Raw genomic sequence first — 23104 nt, forward strand, 5'->3', positions numbered from 1 at the left:
AGCAGAATGGATCCTCTGACATGAACAGTGATTGAACTGGGTTTTACTGCCACAAGCTGAAGAAAGACAACCCCCCCAACTCTTACAGTACATTTCCTGGTTTCACTTCTTTTCATGCGCCTGCAAACTGAGATTAATGTAAGTGAAGTGCAAAGTCCAATAGGCACAAGCAACGTCATTGCAGACCTGCCTCCATGTGTGACAGGACCGGTTTGGTTTCCTGTGTGACTGCATTTTACTTGCTGCGAGCAAGTGAAACACAAATGTTGTTGAGAGATAAAATGGCGCAGAATGGAAATCAGAAAGACAGTGTGAAATTCTGTTGTTCGATCTGTCTGGATTTCCTGAAGGATCCGGTGACTATTCCCTGTGGACACAACTACTGCATGAGCTGCATTACAACTTTCTGGGATGAGGACGATCAGAAAACCCTTAACAGCTGTCCTCAGTGCAGAAAGAAGTTCATACCAAAGCCTGTACTGGTGAAAAACACCATGTTAGCAGAGTTAGTGGAGGAACGGAAGACGATGGGACTTCAAGATCCTCCAGCTGATCACTGCTATGCCGGACCTGGAGATGTGGCCTGCGACGTCTGCACTGGAAGGAAGATGAAAGCCCTCAAGTCCTGTCTGGTCTGTTTGGCTTCTTACTGTGAGCAACACCTCCAGCCTCACTATGAATCTCCTGCTTTTCAAAAACATAAACTTGTTGAAGCCACTGTTAAGCTTCAGGAGAGCATCTGCTCCCGTCACAATGAGGTGATAAAGATTTTCTGCCGCACTGATCAAGAGTGTATCTGTTATCTCTGCTCCATGGACGAGCATAAAGGCCACGACACAGTTTCCGCTGCAACAGAAAGGAATGAGAAGCAGAAGGAGCTCAGAGACAGTCTGCAAAAAATCCAGCAGAGAATCCAGGACAGAGAGAAATATCTTAAGGTACTTCAAGAGGAAATGAATGCTGTCAAACACTCTGCTGATAAAGCAGTAAAGGACACTGAGGAACTTTTTCAAGAGTTGATCCATGCCATTGAAAAAAGACTCTCAGATGTGAGGCAGCAGATCAGATCCCGGCAGAAAACTGAAGTCAGTCGAGTCAAAGAGCTTCAGCAGAAGATAGAGCAGGAGACCACTGAGCTGAAGAAGAAATACATCGAGCTGAAGAAGCTCTCACACACAGAAGATCACACGTTGTTTTTACGCAGCTACCCCTCAGTGTCCGGCGTTAGTAAATCTCCATGCATTTCCAACACGAAAATAAATCGCCCGCTGGACTTTAAGGATGTGACAGCAGCTGTGACAGTGACCAGAGATAAAATGTTGGCTATTCTCAGTGAGAAAAAGCTACAAGCAGAGCCAAAGGACAGAGATGACTTCTTACTGTATTCACGTCAAATAACACTGGATCCAAATACTCCAAATGGATTCATGGTTTTATCAGAAGGAAACAGAAAAATAACATTTTGTGCTCAAATTCAGCCTTATCCTCAACATCCAGATAGATTTATTCACATAACTCAGGTCTTAAGTAAAGAGGGACTGACTGGACGCTGTTACTGGGAGGTGGAAATGAGCAGGTGTGTTGCAGTAGCTGTCACTTACAAGAGTATTGCTAGATCAGGGGAATTTAATGCCCATGCTTTTGGATACAACGAGCAGTCTTGGGTGTTACATTGTAGTAGCAGTAGTCATTATATATTCAGACATAACAAAATCTCACATGCTATCTACAGTCCTCTGTCATCTAGAATAGGGGTGTACCTAGACCACAGTGCAGGTATCCTGTCTTTCTACAGCGTCTCTGAATCCATGACTCTCCTTCACAGAGTCCAGACCACATTCACTCAGCCACTCTATGCTGGACTTTGGCTTGGCTGTAAAGGAGACACTGCTGAGTTTTGTGAGCTCAACAGTTCAACAGTTCACTACTAAAGAAACTGAACCATTATTAGTGCAAAAGGAAAGAAGAAGTAAAAACAAATGTAAATGTGTTTATTGAAATGTATTAAAATTTTATTTGTATTAAAAAGTTGGAATGTGTGGTTATACATAAAATATCTCTTGCAAAGCCATTTTTTATTCTCTTTCCTTGTGCATCTATAGAACTCTGCGTACACAAACGTACAGTTTCCTCTGACAAGCTGCTACCAGATTCGTCCAGGTGATGCCTTAAAGTCATACACTTATCACAAACAGAGAACTTCCTCCTGCTTGGTCATAATTTCAACCTTGATACTTTAAAGTGCAGAAAAAAAAGACATAAGGTTGCTGAAAGATTTTTGTCAATGAAACTTTAACAAACTTCTTCACAATTGCACTTAAGCCCATAATTGGTGAACTTCAGTGGAACAGTGATAATTAAAATCTGAATTTTCTGTGCTCCAATTGTTAATTTTTACAAACAAACAGTACATTATTTCCACAAAGCCCTTTCATGACTGCAACATAACAACTGGGACATCTGTTTTATTTTTTGTATGACAGGACAGCAGGAAACCCTTGTGGACATTTTCACATCCAATTCTAAGTTAAGGACTTCAAACCCTAGACGTGTAAAAAAGAAAAAAAAAACAAAAACTGTAAAATAACAAAAGCTTTTGTGGTGAACATAGATCTCTGATGTTTAACCACTGACAATTAACAGACTCTTGTACCTTTTGCAAAACTGTTACCATCACGATTCAAATGATCTCAAAATGCAATATTTAAAAAGTGGTCAAGTAATTGTCATTGATCAACACTATGTACCATCATCCTGTGTATTCACAGTAATCTGGCGCCAGAAAAACCTCAGAGAGTTTTAATTTGAGCACATTTAAACTAAGACACAGGAATGGGAAATGACATGAAGGAGTGTGCAACCTTCAGCAAAATGCTGGACCATCAGGTGTCACTTAAACAACAATAAATCATGGCTAACTTTCTAACATCACTAAGCTAAATCCTTCACGTTTTATATTTAATGGAAACATGAGATGCTGATTTTGAGATGTAGTGTTTTAAAACGGAAATGTGGACGAAAGGTGAAGCAACACGCAAAAAAAAAATAAAAAAATAAAAATAAAGCCACAGTTCTGTATCTGAAAATTGGCACTGACACGACGAACTGTTCCAGTAATTAGTGTTAACTAGTGAACACACTTCCTATTTATGGTTTAGTATGAACACGGTCCTAAACCGCCTCACACTTTGAGTCAGTGCAGGAGTAAAACTGTTTTTAGTTCCTGTGTCTCAACCTCTAGTCATCACTAAACTAAACTGTTGTTGCAGCAGTGACTGGTATTTTGTGAAGATACCGTATCTTTCATTTATTGCATTAACAAAATGTTACTTTCACGTTGTCGAAGATTTAGCTGCTTACTGTAAGTGTTGAACTTTAGGTACAAGTATCCATAACCCATCGAACAGCACATTGTAGCTGAAACTGTTGAGTGAATAAAACATGTTACACTGTTAGAAAAGGCTTTAGGAAATGGTCCGCAGTGGTGTGTAATCATTTAAGGTAACGGATGAAAACCAGCTGTAATATTCTTTATGTAAAAAAATCATCTGGTTTAAGCTTAGAGGCTTATGGAAAGCAATGGAAAGTAAGTTTCTCAGCAAAAACGTGCAACACAAAATTACAACACCTTATAAATAGTGACAGTATAACAAAAAAAACACTTTGACTGTTCATTTTGACAAAAGGGACAACGTCCTATATTTTTCTGTCTCAAAAAGTAGCATTTCTTATGCGTCAGGTCATTGAGTGCGACAAGTTATAAACATTTAGTGTTTAGGAAAACAGCTTCACAAATCACGTGTGGATGGACTTCGAACATCGAACATTCGAACTCTCCCTACAGACACAGTAACTACTAAGACGTCTGACCCAGCAGTCATCCACCTTAAAGCTCCACATTATTCCGTTTTCTAATCTCCTCTGGCTCAGGATGGGAATAATCTTATTCAGGGGTATTCTGGTGAAACATAAATGTAGTTCTAACTGTATTAGCTCAAATGTATTTGTCCTCATCTCTTAACCTCGGGTTTTCCAGTTCAAATGCTGCATTTCAGCCTCATTTTAAAAACACTGACATGTTTCATAAGAAGTTTGCAAAGAGAGATTCAAAGAGAAAAAGGTTGAAGTCTTTACATCTTCAGGGAGTCACTACACGTCAGGATATTGACCCAAAAATCAAAGTAATTTAAGTTTTACTCATAAAGGCATCGCAGGTCCATCCCTGTTTTAGTCGCCACATGTTGTCACAGTGAATAAGCCGCAGTCTCAGTTGCCATGACAACCGCAGTCGCCAGTCAATCCCATCAAACAACAGAGGTGCTGTATCTCCAATTTAGGCGTGGGTGCACAGTCAGGTTTTAAAAACAACAGACAGCCCGTAGGAAAACCTGCTGTCTGGTTGATAGAGATCAAGCTCAAGACAAACTTTAGAAAGTTATTTTGTCATTTTCCCTATCGGCTCGTCTCAGGATTTCCTCGTCAGAGGAGTGAAATGTAGTTTTTAGGTACAATTCCACGCTTCCCACCCAAAACTCCCAAAATCCACTGCTCATCCAGAGACTCCACCTGTGTTATAATGTCACCAACCTGCAGCGGGAAAACAAACAGAGAGAGACTGTTTTAGTTGAATGTTAAAAACAATCTTAAATCACAGATTGGACAGAAAAACCTGAAATAATTGATTTGTATTTTATTGATTTATTTATTTTATTGATTTAAATAAATACTTTAATTTCACACAAATCTTCTATGTGCCAAAAATCAAAAACTAAAGGTGTCTCATGATCCAGTCATGATTGAATGTCCCGCACACCTTTAGCGTGAGCTCATCCTCACTCTCTGCTGTGAAGTCAAACAGAGCTTTTGCCACTCCCCTAACCAGTGGCTGCTGGCCTGGAACTGGCTGAACTGGAAACGGGGAGAGGAAGCTGTGGTTATAGACCTCGGCAGCCACACACACACACACACACACACACACACACACACACACACACACACACACACACACACACACACACACACACACACACACACACACACACACACACACACACACACACACACACACACACACTAAAGCATATATACGTTCCCTAAAGGGCGTGTTTCTTGTTTATTAACAAAAAAATCTGTGTCTTTCAAAGCTTCTGCTAAAGCAGCTGCTAATCTTTATGTCCAAATTAAATCTTATCATGAAAGTGAGTACGAAACCATAAAAAAAAAAAAAAGACAGCTGAACACAGTAGAACAAAACCAAATTATTAACTTAAAACTGTCAAAAATCAGTAAATATAAAGTCTGCTAAACCAGCACAGATGAATGACAACTGGAAACAATAATAACATTTACTGTAAGCACACAACTATTCATAATATTTATGAACATAATAACTAACAGCTAGGTTCAAGACATCATCACATGAGCTGTCAAACAGAAACCTCAACAGATTCCTGTCCTGTGATTGGATGAACTGTCTGACAATACTCTAGTCTCCTCACAGGTAAACCCCACCCGCTTGAGACAGTCAGGAGGACTAAGAAAACCTACTGTTTGACCCAAGGTGGAGGAGATAGTGGTCAGGTCTTAGGACTTTAGACTCCTTTATCACCTCTATCACCGATCAGACGCAGGAGCTAATTGTAGCCCTAAAATGTTTAATAATTAACTCTTAAAATTCCCCTTATTGTTAGCAATGCCTTTTAACTCACAGTTACATACAGTACATTTAGCCACTGGCTGTTTAATAAATGCAGCACCTGATCTAATCTATATCTTTTATGACTCACTTCAGTAATTACTACTTCCTCCTATTTGTGTTTTTATTTTGTGTGATTTTATTTAATAACTCTTTCTACTTTGTGTTTTCCTCTGACATTTTGAACAGTTGTTGTTGTGTGCTGTACCCTGGCAGGGCTGTGTGAAGGCAGCAGGGTAAAGCCCCTCTCTCCCCTCCAGTCTTCCTCTCCTCCACTCTGTGTCGATGTGCTCGAGCACATGGATCAGCGCCCCCTTGTGGAACGACAGATCCTCTGCATTCTGACCAGGGAAGTCAAACAGAGCCACAGCCCATTCCTCTGCCTAAAAACACACACAGATCGAGATCAGTTAATGGATTTATCACAATTACCAGACTAATAATACAGATTATTAATTTAGTTTTTAAATACCAAACCTAGAATATTTCCATTTTATTTTTATTCTCTATTTTAAAATGTTTTCAGGAGATTTGTAACAGCAACACTGAGGTCTGATGTCTGTGTTTAACAGTAAACCTGCACAGACACACACTCACCTCAGATTCTGGCTCCTCGAATGTTTTTTGTGCTGTTGAGGGAAAAATAACTGTATATTAATAGTAATAATATAGATGACAAAGACAGAATAGTAGCTTGAAGATATATATGATTATTTCAGCATAATCTGAAGAGTGTAGGTAGGAAAGACATAAAAGCATGTATTAAAAATTCTATACAGGAAGGAAAACATATCTAATTTATTAAGATGTTTTTCCATATATACCTATTTAAAAACTGCACCTTTTCACTAATTGCTATTCTTCCAGATGTAGTTGATGTAACAATTATTCAAACAGTTTCCTTTCAGAAATTTCATGGTGAAAACATTTCTTTACGCTGATGCAATAGAGCTTTTTTCAACAAATGATGTGTAATCATGAGGAAAAAAGAATAAAAAGGATTGAACAGTAATGAGAAAAGTGCTAATGTGGTTCATGATATTGTGATTGATTAACACGGCTTACATCAGGCTAGCTTGTTAGCCATTAGCTCGACACCAAAAGAAGTTCACGGATGACACTTTCTGATGTGACCTCACCTTATACTGAATTTTAATAATCAAATATGAAGGTCAAAAGGTTAATATTAGTAGAATAATTACCACACAGCTCACCAGCACTTCCTGTCAGTGCTGTACTGGTCGATGTACTTTTAGATGTTTCCTCTGGTGACGACACGGGCTGTGGCAGCGGCTCCACCACCTTGGCGAAATTCAGGGGGAATATTCCAATTCGTCCGTGGATCTGACCCCGCCCCCACTCTTCACCAATGAGCTCGACGAGCGCGATGACATCACCCTGGGAGAAGGTGAGCTCGTCTTCTTCCTCTCCCTCGTAGTCAAACAAGGCGATGCAGCGAGGACCACTGCACCAACAGACGTCGTGATAAATACATCTGGTCTTCTGAAAATGTAACTTAGAGTGTTGTGTCTGCGCGTCTCACCTGACAGGAGGAGGGTCCGGCTGTTCCTTCTGCTCAGTAGGGTGAACAGGCAGGATGGACTAAACAATAAAAGGAAAACATCAGTTTTCCAAAACTTACAAACACATGAAGAACTGAGGAATTCTGATGAACTTTATTGATCCATGAGAAGCAATATTACACTATTTGCATTATAAAGCTTTCAATACCTGGGAGTCTGACAGGCTGAGACCCTCCAAGGCAGGTTTGGATTGGCTGTCCTGACTGGGGACAGGCTCTGTTTGGGAGTCCAAGTCCAGGAGACACAGTGATTCATTGATGACTGGGGTGACAGTCGTTTGACTCTTTACTTCACCCGAAAGATTCTCTGTTGGAGCCGGGCTTGGGTCATCCAGAACGATCAGGACTTCCTGTTTCTAAAACATTAAATTAGAAAATCAAACCTAGAACATGCTTGCATGTCAACTGTACATATATTTGTTTCCATACCATGTAGCTGCTGTAAAGTGGGTGTCCAGGTTTAGGGCGTGGGGGCAGAGGTGGCCCTTTCTTAGGTGCCCTTTGACTGGATGTTAGAGAAGGAGGTGAACTGGTTTGTGAAGACTGGCTGGATGGAGAAGTGGAGGGAGCAGGACTGGTTTTGGAAGGAGGAGGAACCTGGTTTGAAGTTGAGTTAATTGCTGGAGGCGGTGGTCGTCCAGGAATGGATTTAATTGGTGGAGGACGAAGTGGGAGAAACTTCGCACTAGAAGGCCTGGAGAAAAGAAAGAGATATATTTATTTTTAGAAATTTGTTTAATATAAATACAGCATTTTAATGCAAAACGCTTCTAACAGCAAACATCTTTCTTACCGTGGAGGCAGAGGGGGGTCTGTTGAGTTTGCAGTGCTGGTAGCTTCAACTTTGGTCTGAATCACAGGACCTTTCCTCAAAGCTGGAGCAGGAGCAGGAGCTGGGGTTGGGGGTTTGAGGCCTGGGACTGGAGCAGGGGCTGGTCCTGCAGGTGTGGTGGCTGTGACTGGGGCAGCAGCTGCAGGTTTGGCTGGGACTGAGTTTGGATCAGTAGGCGTTGGTGATACTCCAGTGGGTTTGGGGGTCAGATTTGGAGCTGGAGGTCAGATTGCATTATTCATACACATTCATAAATTATTTCATTCAGTCACACAAACACTTTAATACCTAACGTTTAAAAGTAGAGATGAAGAAAAGCATAAAAACAGAAAACATGTTAAAACGGAGCCAAACAAGATCTTTTTTTATTCTTTTATATTTTGTGTACTTCTAAAAATAAAAAGAACTATTTTATAGCAGATTTTCTGTAGCTGCCGTTTCATTTATCACACAACCGAACAGACACTAAACAGTTTTCTCTTATGGTTAGAGGCCATGAAATATATAAACCACACAAAAACCAAAGAGACTCTGAATTAGCTGCAAGTTTGCACAGCCGCCACTATAGCCTGGATGGTTATCATGGTAATAATTAGTCAAGCTGACCAAACATGTGGCTCGGCCAAAAACACACATGTAGTAGCAGCACAAACAACGAATCAAATACACAGCAGAACAACAGCGACATTCATTTTTTTCTTTGTACACACAATCACAGCATTTTTCTTTCTCAATGTCTGAATTGCATAATGAAACCCCCATCTCTCTTTATCTTATGCATGTGCACATAGAAACAAACACACACACAAATTCTCTCCACATGTTTGCATATTTCTGCTACATAACAAGAGAAGAATTGTGTCTGCAGCTACATTCAGCTTAGTGGACAAAAACACAAATACACAGTCTCTTACCGCTGACTCTGCGTGGTGAGGAGATCACTGCTGGTTTGTTCAGAATGACCGGGCGAACACTTCCTACTTTCACTGAAATACAAAGAATATATAAATAATTTAAAAGAGTCTGTCCTATACAAAAGAAAACTAGATTATATTACCCAGAAGGCTTTGGTGAAGCATCATATTTAGGTTTTGAGGTTGTCTATTTAGCATTTCAGTAGTGTTGTGAGCATTAACATTTTCCTTCACAATATTCTCTGGTTTTAGCCCCTCTTTCCTGTGACAAACAGAAAACATATCATGAATTTCAGATATTGAACGTACTAATTGTGGAAAAATAGAGGATTGCTGTGTCAGAAAAAACGACAGGAGCAAGAGTCACATCCTCCAGGATCTTCTTTTTTCCTTATCTGAGCTGAGACAATTTGCTCCTTTAGTCTCAGTTTACAATGAAACTCTGTTCAGCAGTCAGTATGGAGGAATTATAAACACTGACGTCACAGTTACAGTTTAAATGCCAGCACTGTTATTTTGTATGTGTTCAAACACTCACACTTTATTCCGTTACTAAATTTCTGACCAAATACTGTATCTATACCCACAGTGCTGCACAGTGACATCTGAGGAGATGACAATTTATTTATTTATTCACTAAATCTCATAAAAATTAGCAGCAAATTTAGCTTTTAATTTTGACTTGTTGCTGACATGTTATCACACTTCACACTCATGTAAAATCAGAAGTCAATTAAGTGTCTGTATTACATCAGAAGGCATTTTCCTACTACTTAATTTGGAGTTGCTAAACACTAAATACATAACAATCTGTGGTGAAAGCTGAATTTTAACTAACAAGACAATCCACACAATCACAACTGCAACTGAAGATCAGTCAACAATACTTAACTAAACTGAAAGTTTATCAGTGGAAGCTACACAACTCCTCATTCAGGTTAGCATGATGATAAGCAGTGTAAGCAGAATGGAGCATGCTTCAAACCCTGTGCAAATATTTGTGAAACAACTTGAACTTCTGCACACGTGCACACACAGAAGAGTAGGAGTTCACCAGCTGAATGAAATACACTCTACCTAAAGTGTTTTAGGAAAGAACAGAGATTTTCTGTTTTAGTTGATCTTGTCAATACAACTGTTGTTTTGAAAGCAGCATAACAAGCTGGTAGTAAACAAAAACATCCTGAACTGTTCTCAAACGTCACAGGATGTTCCCTCTCAGTGCGAAGAGGGCTGGATACGGGCGCTGCGCTCCACATTATGTAAAATCTTTGATTCAAGATTTCCTGATTTGATTTGATACATGAAAATTTTTAAAATAAAGACCAATCTTTAAAACAAAGGGTTTCTTTGCGTTTATAAAGAAAGTTAAGCAGCAATAATCTACTTTTGACTGAAAACTACATTTTGCATATTTCATAAAAATATTTCATATTTTTTTAAAACTAAAAAAAGCCAAAGATACTAAGTCTTTTGTCATAAAACATTAGAAACAAGCTAAAATACACATTTGAGAATCAATAAGCAGTGGTTTCTGGGACATATATGCTAAATTCAAATACCTTTACTATTAATTGTATAATATATATTAATTTATTTAAATGCACTATTGTACATTATTTAAATGCACAGTTAAACGGTCCTATAAAATCAAGTCTCTGATATAAATCCTGGTAAGAGTCAGCAGATCTGCCAACAGCTGTGTAAAGACTTAAAAAACATCCACCTGCTCATTAACCCTGAGTCACTCTACTTACATCATCAGCCCAAGTTTTTACATGCAATAACAAAACCTGCTTAGTTTGAAGTATAACAGTATTTTCCTTCCACGGGAAAAACCCATGTTTGGCAGTGGAAGAAGAAAAGAGGGGAGAATGATGGAAAACTTGAGTAATCTCTTCCAAGTTGAAGTGAATTTGGCTTCTGCTGTGCAGGTCTGAATAAACAAATGTTGTTTGCCAACTGCGTTTAACTACCTTGTTCACAAGGAATGCAACAGTTTAGTTATTTCTACTTTAGTTATCTCCCTGGACTAAAAACCAAGTATATCTCCGGCCTTAAACAACATCTCACTGAGCAGCATGTGACCGTTATACTGACCGCTGTGGTTTGCACTGTCCTGCGTCTCCTCACTTCCAGCCTGACTCTCACTCGGTTTTCCACTGCTGACCTCCGCTGAGGGTCTCGGGGGCAGCGTAGGGGTGGTATTCCCAGCTGCAGTGCTCTTATCCTGGTGTGGTGATCCCATGCTGGCCCTGGGGGCGACTGTGGGTCTGGGTGGAGGTTTAGGGTTGGCTGGGGAGGGAGTGTCGCTGATAGAGGGGTTGAGTTTGGGTGGGGGAGGCCTGGGGGCCGGGACAGGAGCCGACGTAGTAGATGGAACGGTTTCTGTGGGACATTGGGGTTTTGGTGCTACCAAGGGCTTCTCAGTGGTTTTGCAGGGTTGGGATACTAAAGCAGGATCAGACTTTGTGGCAGCAGAAGGTGAAGTTTCAGCAGCGGTTTGAGGTGTTGTGTCTACATCTTTGGACGGGGTCTCAGATGTTTTTAATGCCTCAGTAACACCAGAGTCTGCTGTCAAGCCTCTGTCGTCCGAGAATGTCTTACTAGATGGTTTGGGGGCTTGTGGTAAGTTCTTGGGTTTTGGGGCGATGGTGGGGGGGGCAGATTTGGTTGGTTGAAGACGAGGGCGTGGGCGGGGTTCAGGTTTCTTTGTGACAGTCAAATCTTTATCACTGCTCCCATCAGCCACCTGCTGCTGCTGCTGCTGTTCGAAGGCTTGAATTCTCGCTTTCAGAGTCGCCATGTCCTCCTCTTCTCCCTCTTCCTCACTCCCTGATTGGCTGCCCTCACTGCCGTCACTATGCTGCTCAGGGAAGCCCCAGTCGTCTGAACTGAAGGCCTCGAGCAGCTCTTGCAGGTACTTCCCCTGACTCACTTGCTGGTTTGTCGTGTCACTTTGGGCGCGAGCAGCTAGTGTCGCCAAACCGTCCTCGCGTAGTTTCACCAAAGTCTGAACTTTGACGTCGTTGCTGATTCGCTGGATACCGAATTTGGAACGAGGGCGTGGCCTTGGCCGCTCCAACACAACATGAGATGAAGTTGGAGGCAGAGCTGAGGCATCAACCGGAGCTGGTTGGTCCGTCTGAGCGCAAGTGGTTGAGGTCAAAGGTGAACAAAGTTCACTGAGGAGGTCACAGCACTGTGTGTGTGTAGAAGTGTGTGTGACCGTCTCAGGGAGTGCGTCTGGTACCACAGTGTCACTGTTATTGGTGGGGGTTGATTGGCTGGTGGTGTCCTCAGCATGAGATGGTTTGGGAGGGCAGGGCAGAGGTGGCCGTGGTGGTCTCAGCGGTCTTCCCACTGCACAAAAATTATATTTGTTTAGAGTTATTTTCAAAAACAGCAGTACACTTCTACACAACCATTTTTAAATGAGCTTTCTCTCACCCTGAGAGTCTGGGGGACCTGGGTCAGACCCTGGGTCGGTTTGGGTGGCGATGGTTATTGTAGGTACTAAAAGTGATAATGATGATGAGGAGGAGGAGCACGTGGAAGAAGAGGGAAGGAGAACCTGCTCCTGTGTCTTCTCCTTGATCACCTCTTCATAGGAAGGAGGAGGCTGAGGATGAGAAATATGATACATCAAACATTAAAAGAAGAAAAACTCTCACTAGTTTCAACCTAAACTGGGTCTTTGTCAGCAAACACCAGACCACAATAGACAACTAAATACAAAACTATTTAAACTAATAACCTAATCCATATTAATATTAACAGACAGTTTACCTGTATATCGGGAGGAATTGTAGGTCCCCAGATCTGTGCAGCAGGAGGAGGGGGAGGTGGGAATCCTGCAGAAGCTCCAGGAAACCAGGACGTGGCAGCCAGCGGCTCCGCTGACAGGATGGTGATCTCCGGTCGTCTAGCAACAGGCCACAAGAACAGGAAGTCATAAAGAGACAAATCAACATACTTATGTACCTAAGGATAAAAGATAACACTAAGTACTGTTTAACTAAGATCCAAACCAACCAAAACAATGATTAAATGTCTTAACATTAGTGAAGATGTTTACAAGTAAAAGTTTAATGTTATTTTACAGTAACGTTTAGTTTATACACTTATAAAAGAAATAGAAAGAAAAAATGCTGAACACAAATTGATTTTACAGTCAGAGCTCTAAAGCAAAACTGAAAAACCGATAAAAAAATAAAGCTTGTTAAGAGACTGAAGAGAGAAAAAGATAACACATGCACAACAACTGCCAATCCACCAGTCTTACCTTCTGTCTCTGTCTCGTTCTCTGTCCCTGTCTCTCTCCCTGTCTCTGTCCCTGTCTCTGTCCCTGTCTCTGTCCCTGTCTCTGTCCCTGTCTCGCACTCGATCTCTGGATGTCTCAGACACAGACGTTGGCCTGTTGGTGGCTGAAACACAGAAAACACAGTGTTAAATATAAACAGGTACAGCAAATTAGAAGAATTAAGACATGAGGAAGACAAGCCTGATGTGATGTGTGTCAAGTATTTCTAAGCCACAGATGAACTAGCTTCCCATTTTTTGTGTTGTTCCTACTGTATATAATAATAATAATAATGATAATAATAATGAATACTTTATTGATCCCCTTGGGGAAATTGTGGGTGGACAGCTGCTAGACGGTATGTCAGCGCTACACTACGGGGTTTCGGTGTCTTGTCCAAGGACACCTCAGCAAGTAGCCAGGAGGAACCGGGAATCGAACCACTCACCCTGGGGTTTGTAGGCGACTGCTCTACCCGCTGAGCTACTGCCGCCCCTTATATTTATATTTAATAGTCAACATAAGATCTGATGAATATATCCACCTTCACTGACTACACTAGATTATTAAACTGTGCTTTTACTTGTTAAATGTCCTTTAAATAGAATTTGGAAATAGAATTTCCAAATGTAAACCAGATTAATAAATCCATCCGTGATTTTTGACCTTACCTGTGCAGATCGATGGTTTGTCAACAGACAAAGTACACACAAAACAATAATTTAAAGGAGGTCTAGGATGAATACTCACTTCTTTTGATGACTGCTCTGATCGAGGAGAGAGGTCCCTGGCTACAGAAAAATAAATAAAAAAAGGAAACCATGAGTCACATTATTTCACCTCGTGTGACTCCAGCGCTCTTTCCATCTGTAAATCTGTCCCTCTCTGTTTTCCAGTGACAATCACAGCTCAGTTGTCCCCTGATTTCATGTTTAGCGTCATAAGAATGACGAGTTGTCAATTTAAGTAAATTATAAATCTGGTTATTTTAATCTCAAAACACAGTTTGGTTCAGTACGTATCACATCACTGTTATTTATATGAGCAGCTCTGCTCTCAAACTGTACATGTGCCTTTGTCTCTCGCCAATCTTGACTGTAGTGTGTAAATGTATTGTTCATGTTCATTTGTCAAGATGCATACGATGAAGATAACGACACACGACTTGTGTAGATGCTTTTCCAATCTGCAGCACTCCAGACCAATGCTAGACACGAGACTCCTTTACAAACTTACAAACATCAGCTTCGTTAAATCTTCCTGAACTCTCCAACTGGCTTCAAATGTCAACCAACTTTTGCTCTGAAACACTAAGAAAACCTAAATGCATCAAGAGTGATAGCAAACTCCTCCACTGCCAATAAAAACACACTCACTCACACAGTGTTTTTCCCTTTGCCAGAGGAAACTGCAGATATCAACAACCAGGTTGCTGACTTCTTTTATTACATGTACCTAATACACAAACAGGACTTTTGTGTCCTGAAGCCCTCAGTTCTGAGCCAGTTGTAGTGAATGTGGTCTGACGAGGTGTAAACCTTACATGCCACTATAGTGACCACCGCTCAAGGGCTTAAATGAAGACATAATTAAATGACTATATCTCTGCAACCACAACATCTATTTGAATATGTTTGGTGATGTCTAAAGATCAAGCTATGGGTTACTGGTGAAGAGTAAATAAAGATGGCACACAGCACAAATTAAAAGCTTTAAAAACTCGCCCAGGGTCCCTCAATTGGGGGACTTTAGGGCTCAAGAGGTTAAAAGTTTCTCAGTGCTTTGTTTTCATCCTGCAGGATCACAGGGAAACCTGAAACTGAGCCAAACCCCCTCCTTTTTAAATTGAAAATAAGTTGTTGCTAGGCAGGTTAGAAATCAACACAGCCGGACTCACCCAGACAACAGGGATCAGACGTCTTTCTCTCACTGTCTTTTAAATCGTCTTTCTGTCTGTTCTCATGTCTCTGACTGAGCCTCTTGCTCTCTTTTCTGCCACATAGCTGCTTATCACGAAGAGAGACACAAACACACATGACTCACCCCTGACACTAAATTAAACTCACTGTTTTTCTTTATAGAGTAATGGAAAATATTCGCCTGTTTCCATTTTTCCTTTAACTGAAAACAACACAAAACCCCTTTCGCAACATTTAGTTTTGTTTGTGCCGTCAAGTGTTTCCTGCATTTAATGGTTATTGAGGCTGAGGATGCATCTGAGCTTCGACTTTGTGAACAATGTTCCTCTTTGCTGATGTAGTTTTTCTGTGTTTGGCAAATACTTCTCTTCTTGCCCCATTACATCATTCTGGGGTGTGTGCAACTGGTGGTCGAGCACTGCAGGACAAGTCATCATCCTCCAACACTCAAAATGAACATTAACACCTAAAACCCCTTGTGTTGCATACACAGGTACCTCTGCTAATAAATATGTATTTGTGCATTGCATTTTCTTTCTCTAGTTACAGCTTTTAACTAAAATAAGTTTAAACTGAGGCTCCGTTTCCCTCAAAACACATACACACTCTTTAAACCCTGTGACTTCTCGGGCTGGTTGCCATACCAACAGGCCAACAGCCAAAATACTTTCAGGACTGTGTCAGACCCAAAGACCAAAGGGGGAAAAATAATCCTTGTAAGTCTGCAAGGACATTAAAGACAATACTTGACCACAAAGTAGCATGTGCGCGACTTTGTTCAAATGTTTACTGAATGTTTGTGGAGGTAATCTTTGCTTTGTGATATTTAAATAACATCAGACCCACAGACTTAAAAATCCTAGAGCTAAATTTGTTTCAAGAAGCTCAGATCAAAGAAATCCATCATGGATTGAACATCAAACACACGGTCGTGGTTAAAACTCTCTCTTCACATGTGAATCACATTAAATGCAAACTTCCTGGTGAAAGGTGACTCATCTTAGCTAAACAGCCAGGTCAGACAAAGAACGGCAAAGAATCTCTTACCTGTGACGTTGCTCTGGCTTACGCCTGTCAGTACGACCTGCAGAAAGAGAGAGACAGATGAAGACTGTTATTAACCAGCTTGTATATCAAACTAAACCACATGTAGGAGCACTGACCCAAGTGCGTCTTTAGCACAAAGTACTAAAAACGGACATGTTTTATAAATTGGCATTGCACACTTACATATTCTTGACTTCAAACTTAAAAAGCTACTCTAACTTTAAACTTTTTTATTTTAGACAAAGCTTTTCAAGACTCACTGTATATTTTGTTAAACGGGGACAATGTTAAACATCTCGATAAAGCCCAAACTAAGTTATGGAAAAAGTGTTTCATCAGCAAAGTTCAGGAGTCACTGTGGCACCAGTTATCGTGGATTTTAATTCTCCACCCTGCTGAATAAGCACTGGGTCAAATTATTGTTTTTACCTGAAGTCAAATGTTTTCAGCAAACTGAAACACTGTTTGTATCGAAATGTGATGTGTGATGTGATATGAAATGTATCGAACCTTTTAAGGAGAAACCCAACATGCAGCTTCTACATCAAAGTATTTAGCACCATTAGCAAGTAAATAGTGTGTCTAAATAAAAAAAACAGTCTTTTACTGCACAGGAGGTGAAATTAACTTAAGCACAACACAGAAACAAAAAATAAACAGAAACAGAAATTGTGACCAAAGAAAGAACAAAGCATCACCTTTTCATGCCAAACAAAGAAAAGGTGAATTCTCCCTCTTTGAGATAGAGCTGGACCTTTTTTGTGTATCTGCTTATTCCTATTTCCTACCTTCTTTCCTGTCCTTCTCTTTACACCCCAAACCAGGTCATCTTGACTCCCTGAGCCATTCAGAGACTAAATGTTGATGTTTTTAGAAAATATTCTTCCAGCACTTCTTTCTTTTTCATGTCTTTGTTGCTCTTCCAAAAAACATTTTCTCTTGTCTCCGTTTTGTCCTCTTCTTCTTTAATCTCCTCTTCTCCAAAAGTCTAACTGGACCGCCCAACTTTTCTGGACAGCCTGCTGATTGGCAGAGCACCTACAGGAAGCAAGGTTGTGATTGGCTGCTGGGGGATTCTGCTTTAGTCATCAGGAGTTTTACCACTTCCAGATGTGCGTCCGGCAGCAGGCTGACTGAGCTTTGTGCTGTAGCTGTGTTTAAACTTGCAGAGTCACAACGCAGCAAATTCTTGCTTGGCACAGGGTGTTGAGAGGTTACAGGTGGTGAGCGGCTACAAAGCCAACCATGAAGACAGAAGACTAGACATCCTTAAAGTGCGATTTTAAATTTCCTGGTTTTCTGCATAAATTGATTATGAAATGTGATTTGATCTTCACCAAACACAGAAATATCAATAAACACATCCTGATCCTACGGGATACCTTAAAAACTTGTGAATTATTTACATGATGGCAAGTTATCCAGATCCTATGACAGCAAAGCAGCCCCAAATCATGATGCTTCTTCCACCAAAGCTGGATTTGGTGAAACTGCAGAATCACTGCTTTCATCTGAGGCATTTTAAGATACAAACTAAAACTCCAGAATGTTGATATGTCTTGTTTGTTCATGTTCATTTACATTTCTAATGCAGAAAATTATAACAAAGAGGCATTTTAAGCTGCACTTCCCAAAGCTAAAGAAAGGCTAAAAACAAACTGTGTTTAAGACGCCAGAAAAATGAATCACAGATTGTTTTTAACTCCACTGAGAGAACAGAAGCTGCACACAAACATACTATGGTTTCAGTTATGTGCTGTTTGCATCACCAGCCTGGGTTGCACCCAAATATTTGTTCCAATAAAATTTCTTCCATGTTGCGAAATATTTTGCAAGTTGAAAAAGGATCACCAAGACAGATTTGAAACACATTTGATGCAAACTTTATGACTTTAGCTCATAACAATCACATGCTTGACTTACAACATCAACATCGACAGCTGACTTGACAGACTGTGAGCAGCACATTTGCTCTGTGTTACCATATTGAAGACTCTTTGCTAGTTGTATGAGGATTAACTTATGAACCAAGATCACTACCATCTTGTTGTTGTTGTTGTTGTTGTAGAGCAGAATATGTGGGTGGTTTCAGTCACGAGAGAGTTTGAATGTGTTTTGGCAGTGGGCACTGTGGGAGTGGGGAGGCCAGCTTATTTACTGGTCTCCCTTTGAGAAAATCATTCAAAGTCTAGAAGTTTTACTTTTTGTTTGTGTGGTGTTTCTGTCACCTGATACCACCTGTTGGACCTTAACTTCCTATTCCTCATCTGCACGTTGTGAACAATTTGGAAACTACATTAGTATTGCCATTTTTACTCAGAAGAGTAAAATTAACAAACAGGAGAAATTCTGTTTTCTAATGAAGGTCTAACCTTTATAGTCAGGTCTGCTTTTTGTGGACTACTACTTACTTCAACCTACAAATAAAGAAGTGATGAACAAAATACAAAATCACAGCTAAACTGTAATGACGGAATAAAGCATTTCAGCACACATCTTCTGATGTCATGATTTCCATTTATTTTGTGATTGGAATATAACAGATCTTCTGTAAATTGCATTTACTAAATGGCTCAATACAGACAGAAAGCAAAGGTTTCCTGTCAAAATCTCGACGTACATGTTGGAATTTCTCTATATTGTATGCATCTTTGCCACTAGACCACCATGACACCTAAAAGCTTTTAAGTAGACTTTAATATATTAGTTGAAAAATTGTGTATTATTTATTTGTTTATCATCTTGCGGTAATAGTCAAATTCATAAATGCTGGAACAATACTACATTTGTGGCATTTGGCATCTGTACAACACCACATTGAATTTTAAATTAAACACTAAAGATATGAGCACAGTCAAATGTTCAGCTTTAATTCAAGGGGTCTAATAAAGCGTGGCAACAACCATTTAGGAATTACAGCTATTCTGCAGTCAATGACTGCCTGAAGTCTAGAACCCATGGACATGACCAGATGCTGAGTTTCCTCCCCCTTTATCAGGCCAAGTTTGTGCATCTTCCTATATTCAGTCTTCAGTAAGTGGAAAGCTACTCTAATGAGTTGAGATCAGGTGGGTGACTTGGCCAGTCAAGTGTATCCCATGTCTTTGCCCTGAGAAACTATTGGGTAGCCATTGCTTTATGTTTTGGGTCATTTTGCAATATGAAGCAGCATCCTATCAGTTTTGCAGCCTTTGGCTGGCTCCAAGCAGAGGGTATAGCCCTTATACTTTAAAATTTATTCATTCCAGTCCAAAGAAACATATTCCATCTTATTCCAACTGTTCAGGCTATTTCTGGTGTTTCTGGTAAAGCCAACATCTGGCCTTTCCGTCTTTGAGCATTATCCAAAAATGTGGAATGGGAAAGAGAAAAGAAATAAAACAGCTCTTTCTAAAACTGAAGGCCTAATGTTACCACAGCAGCACAAGCATATCGTAACAAAACAATCTGGAGCTCTCCGACTGCCGAACGACAGAATGGCAGTTTAACTATTTATTACAGTAATTTTGTTTGATTTTTTGTTGGTATCGCCACCTTAGAGTAGTGGTGTTATATGTTATATTTCAGGCAAGAACTCAAAAAAGTTATAAAGGTTCTTTATAGCACATTTGCAAGTTGTAAGCAGCTGGTTTATGCGCTTATATGCCTATGAAACTAATTGCTGTTGAGTCTCATTTATGTTGTGCTCTACGTCGACAAAAGGAGACTTTACAGGGTCCAACTTTAGAATTGTTCTTTCATAGATTATGTGCTTAAATAAGGGATAAATGTGATCACTTTTCTGACAACACTTATGGTTATTATTGATAGGTAATAATAAAAATCAACATCAAATCATTTAAAATCAATTAATCGACAAACAAAAATAATCATTAAGTGCAGCCATATGTTCAATAGGGGGGCAGTGATATGACACAAGTTTATTGATATTTGTATCATAGTTTCTGCCTCGCTTTCAGAACCTACATAAAACTAATAACATATTTCTTGCTAATCATACAAATATTTGGTGGTTTCAGGTTCTCAGTTGTGCAGATTTGACTTTTTTGCTGTAGTATATGATTGCAACTGGGTAAACAAGTATATATAAAGAAATGCATTCACACACAGGTCTATACAGTCTGTAAAACTTCAAATAACGTTCAAAAACTCACAAAAATATAGGGCCTCTACGTTCATTCTTGACATATTTCCAAACACTGGGACTATATATTTATGTTCAAAAAGCTCCCTCAAAACTCACCTTTGACACTCCTCTTTTGTCTGATTTAATGCTCCTGCTACACTGAGTGCTAAATGTATTATCATTACCATTAAACACTATAAAACAGTCCTTCTCATTAATTAGTAGCACTGTTTGTAAAGGCCTAATATAAACAGCTGACACATCTCTATTCTCTCACAATTTATAATCAACACACTGTCCAACCCCGACTAAAAGCAAAGGTTATCAAGACAAGCCACTGCTGTGCACTGTGCCCGTCTCAAATATTAAACATATCAACAGATTCCTTTTGTGTTGATCAAGACTTTTCAGTTAAACAAGTCCTCTGTTGGTATTGTGACTTGGTATCACCTCAAAGGTGTTCAGACTTGTCTTGGTAATACTTTGGAAATAGCCAGAGGGTTTTTTGTGCAGTTACACACTTGTCTTACTCACAGTTAAACACTGCAATATAAAAATGTTAAATTATAACTTGTGCTTCCCGAATGAGGCGGAGAGCGACAAACAAAGAGGGAGACTTGTACATTAAACTAATGTCTCTAAAACCTGGCACAGGCCTGCACCATTACAGTCAACTAGGAATGCTTCTGTGTGTGTATTTATGCTTGCATGAGTGATCTTCGACCCAAATGCTGATACGTTCACATGCTGACGTATAAGAATTTATGGCTGTGAGTTGGAGGAGGCTGCATGCACGCTCTTAAAGTGTGCACTGCCTACACGTAGTATCGCTTATCAGTTATTTTGGGGAGATGTCGGTGTGTGTTTGTGTGGATAAAGGAAGTAGTTAATCTTGAAAACTCCCTCTTGTATCTTTCAATCATGTTTGTCTTCAATCATGAACTCATGTGTCAGATATTCTTGAGTCATTGACAACAGATGACTAATTTGGCTTGAAAAATGTCAGAGAAAAAAATGAAAGAAATGAAAATGCCCTATCACCGTTACTGCTTCTTCCCAAACCCAGCAATTTCTGGTTTATAGGATTAAAGTAAACAAACAAAAAAAACTGTAATATTCACTTCTGAGATAGATTAAATGGCATTTGGCAAATAAATTACTGAAATTATCGTTTCAGTAATAAAATTCAAAACAAAAAAAGCTACAAATCATGTGGGTTTAGTTTCTGCTGAGTGATGTCCATAAACTGAATATCTTGTTTGTTTTTGTCTTGTTGACAAAATAATTTGAAAAAGTCACCTCGGTCTTTCGGAAGTTATAACAAGATTTTTTTTGTTGTTGTTGAAATGTTTGGTCAGTTATACTGTTCATCGTAATTCCTGTTTGAGCCTGTAGCTTTCCTGTCGGTGGATTAAACGATTATTTCTTCCAGCTCTAAACGTGAAAGTGCTTAACAAAACTTTCCTCCACATTTCAACACTAAGTGAAATGTAATCCTACATATGATTAATTGATCATCTTAGACTAGGCTGGTCCCTCAGTGAAGACCTGACACTATTCCCAGCTTCAGTATTGTTTTAACATGTTAAACCATTAAGTACCTGTACAACATACTGTACTGCTGAATAGCTGTAGCAGTCCTGTGAGACATTTTACAGGGACACTACAAATACCACATAACTGGAAGAAAAACCTGGGGTGTTATAGATCCCAACATTAGCTTTAATATAATAAACCAGCAGAAACATGCGACAAAAACTCAAATTGCACAATAACAATAAACCCTCACAGCAGACTACTGAATGACTAATTGTGTTGATCTTATCTAGTCAACTGTAGTTTCAGTTTAGGGTCATATTTCCACTGTAATCTTGCCAATACACTTGTGACAGCTTATTTTCTTCACAGATGTTAATAAATACTATTTATATTATGTGTAATTCGTTTAAATACGTCCTTATTTGGACGCTAACGTTGGTGAGTTACCTCTGTTTGGCTGTCGTCGGACCACTTGTTCCCGACTGTCCCTCATCATGTTTTCCTCCTCTTCTTCAGACCGAGCCTCGGCCATTCCTCCTCCTCCTCCTCCTTTTTTTTTTTTTACCTCTCTTTACTCTCTTCTTTAAGTTTCTCCTCTCTTTATCTCCTCTCGTCTGCTCGGACAAGTCGGAGCTGGGTCACAACAGAAAAACCTGCAGCAACATTGTTCCTGCTCCTGTTGTCTCGTCGCTAACATCCACCGCAACAACACGGGGCAACTTCACCCAAACACCGTCAACTTTGTATCCCGAATCGTTTACCACGGATAGTTGGACACTTCTGCTCTTCGTCCATCGGCGTCTGAGGCGTCAAACATCTTTAAATGTCCGGTTATATTAAAAGTTTAGTGTCGCTCTGCTGAAGTTCGGCTGGAGAGTTTCTCCAGCTTCCCTGTTTCCCACTGGTCGCGAGATCACGGTGCAGACAGACCGGCCCGTGACGTCACCCCCCCCTTAAAAAAAACGCAAAGATGAAGAAACATGGAGGACAAAACAATTAACAGCTGACGAGGCTGTGTCACTTACTGAACTAAACAGTGGCGGAGAAACGAGTCAAAGACAGAGCCGGAGCCAGAGGACAGAGACAAGGAAGACACGGTCCTCTGGAGACACCTGTAGCACAGTAACAAGGTGACAGGTGGTTGTTT

General features: G+C 40.1%; 2 protein-coding genes across 4 annotated transcripts; one reads left to right on the forward strand and one right to left on the reverse strand.

Moving 5' to 3' along the window:
- On the forward strand, positions 1-2577 carry LOC113151496 (tripartite motif-containing protein 16-like). Its single transcript, XM_026344407.1, has one exon. It carries the CDS (start codon positions 195-197, stop codon positions 1929-1931), a length of 1737 nt encoding a protein of 578 aa, XP_026200192.1. The 5' UTR covers positions 1-194; the 3' UTR covers positions 1932-2577.
- LOC113151493 (SH3 domain-containing protein 19-like) lies at positions 1991-22900 on the reverse strand. Of its 3 annotated transcripts, none has more exons than XM_026344403.1 (17): positions 22405-22900; positions 16293-16329; positions 14077-14117; positions 13309-13450; positions 12813-12948; positions 12474-12645; positions 11124-12386; positions 9024-9095; positions 8071-8326; positions 7707-7971; positions 7427-7633; positions 7239-7297; positions 6910-7160; positions 6293-6324; positions 5904-6078; positions 4814-4908; positions 1991-4587 (listed from the first exon to the last, which is right to left on the reverse strand). In XM_026344403.1, exons 1-17 carry the CDS (start codon positions 22487-22489, stop codon positions 4480-4482), a joined length of 3396 nt encoding a protein of 1131 aa, XP_026200188.1. In that variant the 5' UTR covers positions 22490-22900; the 3' UTR covers positions 1991-4479. The 3 variants fall into 3 exon arrangements, with proteins under 3 accessions (XP_026200188.1, XP_026200187.1, XP_026200189.1); XM_026344402.1 differs by having other exon boundaries at positions 6898-7160; XM_026344404.1 differs by lacking the exon at positions 4814-4908 and having other exon boundaries at positions 6898-7160.
- Positions 22901-23104: the final 204 nt, after the last annotated feature.

Source organism: Anabas testudineus, chromosome 18, assembly GCF_900324465.2.
Source record: "Anabas testudineus chromosome 18, fAnaTes1.2, whole genome shotgun sequence".
Classification (NCBI taxonomy): domain Eukaryota; kingdom Metazoa; phylum Chordata; class Actinopteri; order Anabantiformes; family Anabantidae; genus Anabas; species Anabas testudineus.